Source organism: Nicotiana attenuata, unplaced genomic scaffold (assembly GCF_001879085.1).
Source record: "Nicotiana attenuata strain UT unplaced genomic scaffold, NIATTr2, whole genome shotgun sequence".
NCBI classification, from domain to species: Eukaryota; Viridiplantae; Streptophyta; class Magnoliopsida; order Solanales; family Solanaceae; genus Nicotiana; species Nicotiana attenuata.
This window is the reverse complement of record NW_017670521.1, coordinates 53093-59574: the sequence shown is the minus strand read 5'-3', so window position 1 is coordinate 59574 and position 6482 is coordinate 53093. Positions and strand designations below refer to the sequence as shown.

The window sequence follows — 6482 nt, the reverse complement described above, 5'->3', positions numbered from 1 at the left end:
ATTTGAATACCCCTACACAGAAGAAGTGACAAAGTCCTAATTCGAATAGCGTAAATGGTGCTTGAACTACAATAAGCTGCCATAAGATGTAAACACATCCACCGTGAACTGTTCACCACCTAAATACATAATTGGTAATGATATTACAATGTATACACAACTCAAAAGGAAACTACAGAGAAAACTATTCACATAATTGTTGCCAGATTAATACACCAAGACACCGAAACAGAATTCTATAGATTTTAATAGTGTACATGAGCATCGTTGAAGCTATAATTGAATATCTAAAACAACATTTAGCTGCCACACGATGTATACATTAGTCATGAACCGTCCAGAACTAAATGGCAAATTAAACTAGCATATGTGCTTGGTCAACATAATAGAAGGTATACAACTCAACAGAACTACCTATGGAAACAAAATCAGCTAAGACTATCTTGAGTCAGATTAGCTAAGAAGCAGCGCCTGCCTCCTATTACACAAGAAAATCTTCAACTCACAAGCTTGCTCGGTTCTGTTTCTATCAGACTTCTGCCTGAGAAAGCAGAAGTGGAATGATATGCACATATGTAGAAGAAGAGGTGATAAATTTCAGCATTAACATAATATAGAAGAAGAGGTGATAAATTTCAGCATCAACATTATGCATGTAAATCGTGCTTAAATGGATGCAATTTCTTTCTAGAAATGATCCATACAGCTCTCAAAAGTAGGATTGCAGACTAGACAAGGTACAAACAACAGCACAGCTGATAATCTGTTTACTGGCAAGTGTTCCCAACATTGCGACTTGAGAAGAAGAGAAGTTAGAAGTGTGACATCGAAGAGGATAGACGAACAACAAATTAAAGCCATCCAAGTCCTTCTGTATCCGTGTCCCACTTCACACTTAGAGATCAAAACGGGGATCTAAGACCGATCATGCATGTTGCTCGATAAGAATATCACGACATCTCCCTACTACAACTAAATTCACTATTGACTAAATATAGCCCTTGTTGAGCATTTGTGAACTACTATTTCACTGTAACAACTGCTACACTAATCAAGGACAAATCTCAGATGTACCACTGTTTGTCTGAGCAGAGTTTGCTTTACAGATACTTCGTATAAAATGACTCCATAGCTTTATGTCCATAACAGAGTCCATAGCTGATCAACCCAGTGATCTGCACATGGGGAAAATGCTGCACCGATTAAGACATAAAGCAGGAGATAGACCGGTATTAAATTTTCTGATGGTGGTGTCCTCGACAGCTTGTGCACACCTTGATAGACCGGTATTATATTTTTTGATGGTGGTGTCCTCGACAGCTTGTGCACAACTTGACTATTCCGGTTGAATATAGCTACTACCTATAGCTAGTACCTACTTTATCTACCAGGAATTAGGCAGATGGGAAGAAAACACCTATCTTTGTGTTCATCTGCTGGGAATTGTACCTGAGACCACTATTTTAACAATCCCTGAATGCTTCAAGCCAAAAGTCTCACTTGAACAACATTAGCCTGGACATCCACTACTAGGCTGAACTGGTGGCGACACACTTGAGCCTAAGCACTTCCCCATGTAGCCAACCACAACAATCTAATATATGTTCCTATTGTTTCTATTCTGATAAAGGAGAATTACGGTATCACGAAACCAGGCCAACCACAGCTAGGATTGAACTTATGAACTCTGTACAGGTCTCCAGTGCAAACAGGGGTAGTTGAGGCATGTTTTAGGTACTTCTGAGGTTAGCTTGGCTCAAGTCAAAGGTTGTGACTATACTTTCAGCTCCAAGAAATCCTCAAGGCCCCTATTATGGTAACTGATCAGTCTACAGGAAACCGTCAAATATAAAAACCACCCTCTACCCCAGGAGCCAGGAACGCTTCTAAGGATTAGGTGCTTCCTAGAATCGAAATACAGATTGTCTTGTCTGACTCCTTGAAGGTGATATCTTCCAAGAATTGGAACATGAACCTCGTCTAACTCACTTAACAGTGATGTCTTCCTAGACTTGGAGCCAAGCTCAGGTTAAAAACAACAAAAAAGTTATAATTACTAGTAATTGTGAAATCTGGCATCATGAGGAACAAAACAACATAGTCAAAGTGATGATACTTGGGCAAGCCAAGGGAGAAAGTCTTCTCTAAAAGTAGACCCTAATGAAAAACCAAAGGACAGAGCCATGAAATATCCTGACAGCCCAAGGGCACTTGGGCAAGCCAAGCCCTCCCACTAAAGGATAGAAGGGAAAGAGAAACGACTAAATCAAACCAAACAACCATACAAATAAGGCATGGAATTGCGAAACATAAGAGAAATTAGAAGAGTCGAACGAGTGTTCATACTTGAGGATGTAACTTGCAGATGAAGGTCAGCAGTTTTGGTAAATCATATGCTTCACAGTTTCTCTACGCACCCGAGTCCGGGTGACCATAGTGCTCCTCGCATCAGGAATACCATCCATGTTTTGATCTTCACGAACTACATTTACCGTCTTCCTACCAGGTTCATTTACTCTTTCAGTCCTTCCTTTTATCACATCAGCAGATCTCTTTTTGTCCATCTCTTCTTGTATGGTAACTGGCCCTACAATATAGGAAAACAAATAATAAGAATAGCCTTAAATGGTGAGATTAAAGAGGTGCAATTCAATTATGTGAACAAGATGCTACCCAACCCACAATCACAAAACGCAAAAATAGATAGTGAGTGAATACTGCTTGCACCAAAGATAGTATTCTCAGCTCCTCTCTGCAATTAGTCAAAACACTATCAAAAAAGACCTAATCAAATATATAAAATTGAAAGAATCTGAGAGATGCTTTGTATATCTAGCAAACACAAAAGTTCAACAGAAAACGTAGTCATCTAATTCTTTATATCTTCCGCATAACAGAAACGTTTAACAGGAAAAAAAGTCATCTGATGGTTAATCAGCAAATAAAGATGACCAAGAACAAAAATTAAATGGAGATATGCTGGCGTGAAAGTTCCAGAGAACCATCTGTAATCCTAATTATCTTCCATTTTGACGGTTAAAAATCACTGATCTTTCATATCAGTCAAATCACAACGCCCACACCCCCCCCCCCCAACCCCCAATAAAAAAAAAAAACTTTCCCTTTGTTGAACCTTATGAAAACATCAAGTAAGGGCAATTGAATAGGCTAGACTCTGGGAGTTTCAAGCGATTGGTGTAGATAAAATTAGTGTTTTCAGGGACAATTATGCATGTCCCTAACGCGGACAAAGGATAACTCAACCAATGTAGTTGTTGTTCTCCATCCATGGAATGATAACACATCCCTTTGGGTGGTCAATTTTCTCATGTTGTCAATCTATCCTAATACTTACTAACAACCAGAAACGTTTGAAATCAACTTGCGATAACTACTTGAACCTCAAAAAGTAGTACTAAGTAATATACTGACACAAACACGGGATGAAAATTTCATCTCATTATCAGCTTAAGAATGTGAGATTAACAGAATACTTTCAAGTGAAAAGATTGTACCTTTAGATACCTGAACCGTTTCAGCAGGGATATCAGCCGAATCCCAAGGTTGTGAAATAACCAAGGGAGCATACAAGTAGGTATCGGACTTCAAATAATCCCCAATTTCGCTAACCAATTTCTTATCAATTCCCTCCTTAGGTTTACTTTCCTCAATTCCTGGAAACAGAACAAACATTCAAAATATCAATTCACCATTTCCCACATTTCACAAATCAAAGGGGAAAAATTACGTCCTCTGCCCCATTCTAGACAATATCATATTCATTGTGGAGGAATTAAAAGAAAGTACTCACCGGTAGGAGCAAAAGACGACGACTCTGCTGAAGGGAAATGAGAGAGTTGAGAAGAAAACAGAGGTGCAAACATAAAAGAGTCAGACTTGAGATAATCCAAAACTTTGCTAAAGAGTTGATTCTTCTTTTTATTATTGCTGTGTTTCTTCATGGGTTTCTTCTTTAGGTGAAATGCTGAGAGCAACGCCGCTTCCTTACCCATTTTTGCTGTTCAGAAGAGAGAAACGAGAGAGAGAGAGAGAGAGATTTGCCGGGAAAGGAGAAAAGGGAGAGGAAAATGGGAGAGTTAATTCAGGCGGTGGCGGTGGAAGTTAGGCGGTTATGTGGTGATGGGTGCAACGTGTGCTTACACTTGGCAAATAACAAAGAAGCCATCTGGCAAGGTGGGATGCGCTTTTCCTCAACCCAACTGTTTTTTCTCTTTTTCCTTTTTACTATTATCCGTACTCGCACGATGCGCGGGGAATTATAAAATTAAAAAATAATAAAAAATATTACTTGAAATGGTAATGAAAAGTGATCAAAAATAATATGTTATTGGTTAATGAAAGTAACAATCTCTACTTCTTAAACCGTATTTGGAACAAAAAAAAAAATAGTCACAATCTTTAAGACTCTACAATATATGTAACAAAATCACTGTCTCTGTTCAATTAGCTTGAATTTATTACATAAAATAAAATAAAATAATGAGCTTTACGAACAAAGCATTCTCGTCGAACTCCATCTTTCTCTGGAATATAAATCTAAGCAAATGCAAACTGAACTCACTTTTCACAACAAATTCCACGAAATAGTTTGCTTTCTCTGGCTAGAAACTTTATCTGACAAATGAATTCATGTAATGACCAAAGATCGAACATCAAAGATCAAACTTTGGATAAACTTGTATGATTTCTGTCTTCCACAACCAAAGTTGTTGTTTCTCAGTGTATGACTTTACACTTCCTGAATTGTTAACTCGATGCGAAAAACTCAACAAAAATATTACAACAATGATGAAGACAGAATTTGGCAAAGAAATACGGGCAATGTTACATTCACATATGTAAGATCATGCCTAAACTAACTGAAAGGGTAGTGTTTCTTTGCATTTAGAGTCGCGCAAATTACAAATTTTAATTCATGTAGTTTAATCATTCCTAATACTTTATGAGTTTTAATGAGAATACTCCATTTTTTAAAACAACCGCATCTGCTAAGAATAAAGGCTAAACTGATATGAAAGAATTCTAAAAAAAAAAATCTTCCTTTCACTATTTAAATCGAGGAAACAAAAACAAAAACTTAAGAAATTCTTTCTTGTGTTTTAAAGATTTTAAAGAAGGGAAAAGTTTTATGTATTACGTTAATAAAAACAAAGTATAATACAATAGTATTGAATTTATATAAAAGATAGATCCTAGTAAATTGAATAACTTAGCCTAGTTATAGAGAATTAATTTTAGAAATGAAAAATCAGATCTTTTGGCCGAAAACATTCTTAAGCTGCCAAAATCTATGCAATATCCTTAAGTATCCATGTGGACAAAGGATATCCATAAATCTTATCAAAGTTAACAGATCTTTAATTGCACACTTTAAAAATCAAATAAAACCCACAATCATTGTGCATGACATCCCACTGTCATACTAAAGATATTAATTGTTTGATCCCTCAAATTTTGTTTATAAACTACATATATACATCAACCTATTTGTTATATACATCAACCTATTTTTTATATCAAGTTGTATTTCGTTAGATTGTAATGAGCCACTTGACAACATAATGTTAACTCAAACTGAAGCACTTACCTGGAGTAGTTTTGAATGCTAAAATTAGTGTTTTGATGCTTCCTTCAGATTCATGTTCTTATAGCTCTGCCTTCTCAGCAATGTTCAAGAAGACTTCTTAGCATTGTAAGACATATGGATGTCCATATGCCATCCATTTAACTAATTTCTATCTCAGCAAAGAGCTTCTGATGCAGACGTGCACACATACACACACATGTAAATAGAATATCAGAAATGTTATAATATTAATACGTCTTCTGATTCTCCTTGTCGTGAGGAACAACAAATGCCAAGCATGACTTATCTTCCTCTTTTGATGTGACATCTAAGTCAAGTCAAACAAAAAACTTAAGTTAGGAGCATGGGTTTATTAATAGTAAAAAATATTAAGAAAAAATTCTTGGTAAAAGGACATGTCTGAAGAATTCTTTGACAATCTCAATACATTTCCTGTCTATCATATTACTTGTGGAATTCACATCGTCAAGACAGTAAAGTATGCCCTTTTACATAACTCCAATTTGATAAAATAAAATATTAACTTCCTCCATAGAATGTGTTGTCAAAATGATTGAGCGCACTTGCTTTATAGCGCCAATAACACTTGCAATGCTATGCCTATTAAAAGTGTCGAAGGCTTCTGTAACCTTAGATTCGTTATGATGTTTGACTTTAGAGTTGCTACATAATTAAGTATGATATCGACGAAAATAGTTTTAGTTTTTGTAAAGATTGAATTGTCACATGATAATGTTATTACTTACTAGTATCTCTTACTTTTATATGTAAAGTATACTGTCCTTGCATAATTTTGTCACAATATGCTTCAGAGTTAAGTCTCAATGTGATAATGTCCCATTCCTACTTTGAGTTAAAAACTTGATAGTGTTAA

The 6482-nt window shown here is 36.1% G+C and overlaps 1 protein-coding gene across 1 annotated transcript; it reads right to left on the bottom strand.

Annotated features, from left to right (window-relative positions):
- Nucleotides 1–211: 211 nt before the first annotated feature.
- LOC109240505 lies at nt 212–4097 on the bottom strand. The gene is made up of 4 exons (XM_019407161.1): nt 3812–4097; nt 3516–3674; nt 2347–2587; nt 212–541 (listed from the first exon to the last, which is right to left on the bottom strand). The coding sequence occupies exons 1-3, from the start codon at nt 4011–4013 to the stop codon at nt 2373–2375; spliced, it is 576 nt and encodes a 191-aa protein (XP_019262706.1). The 5' UTR covers nt 4014–4097; the 3' UTR covers nt 212–541; nt 2347–2372.
- Nucleotides 4098–6482: the final 2385 nt, after the last annotated feature.

Bases quoted from the DNA above. Each gene is read 5' to 3' on its own strand.
- LOC109240505 (XM_019407161.1), bottom strand. From the start codon at position 4,013: ATGGGTAAGGAAGCGGCGTTGCTCTCAGCATTTCACCTAAAGAAGAAA. The intron at 3,675-3,811 runs GTGAGTACTTTC...TTCTGTTTCCAG, and splicing joins GTCGTCTTTTGCTCCTACCG to GAATTGAGGAAAGTAAACCT. The intron at 2,588-3,515 runs GTACAATCTTTT...CCTATATTGTAG, and splicing joins AACGGTTCAGGTATCTAAAG to GGCCAGTTACCATACAAGAA.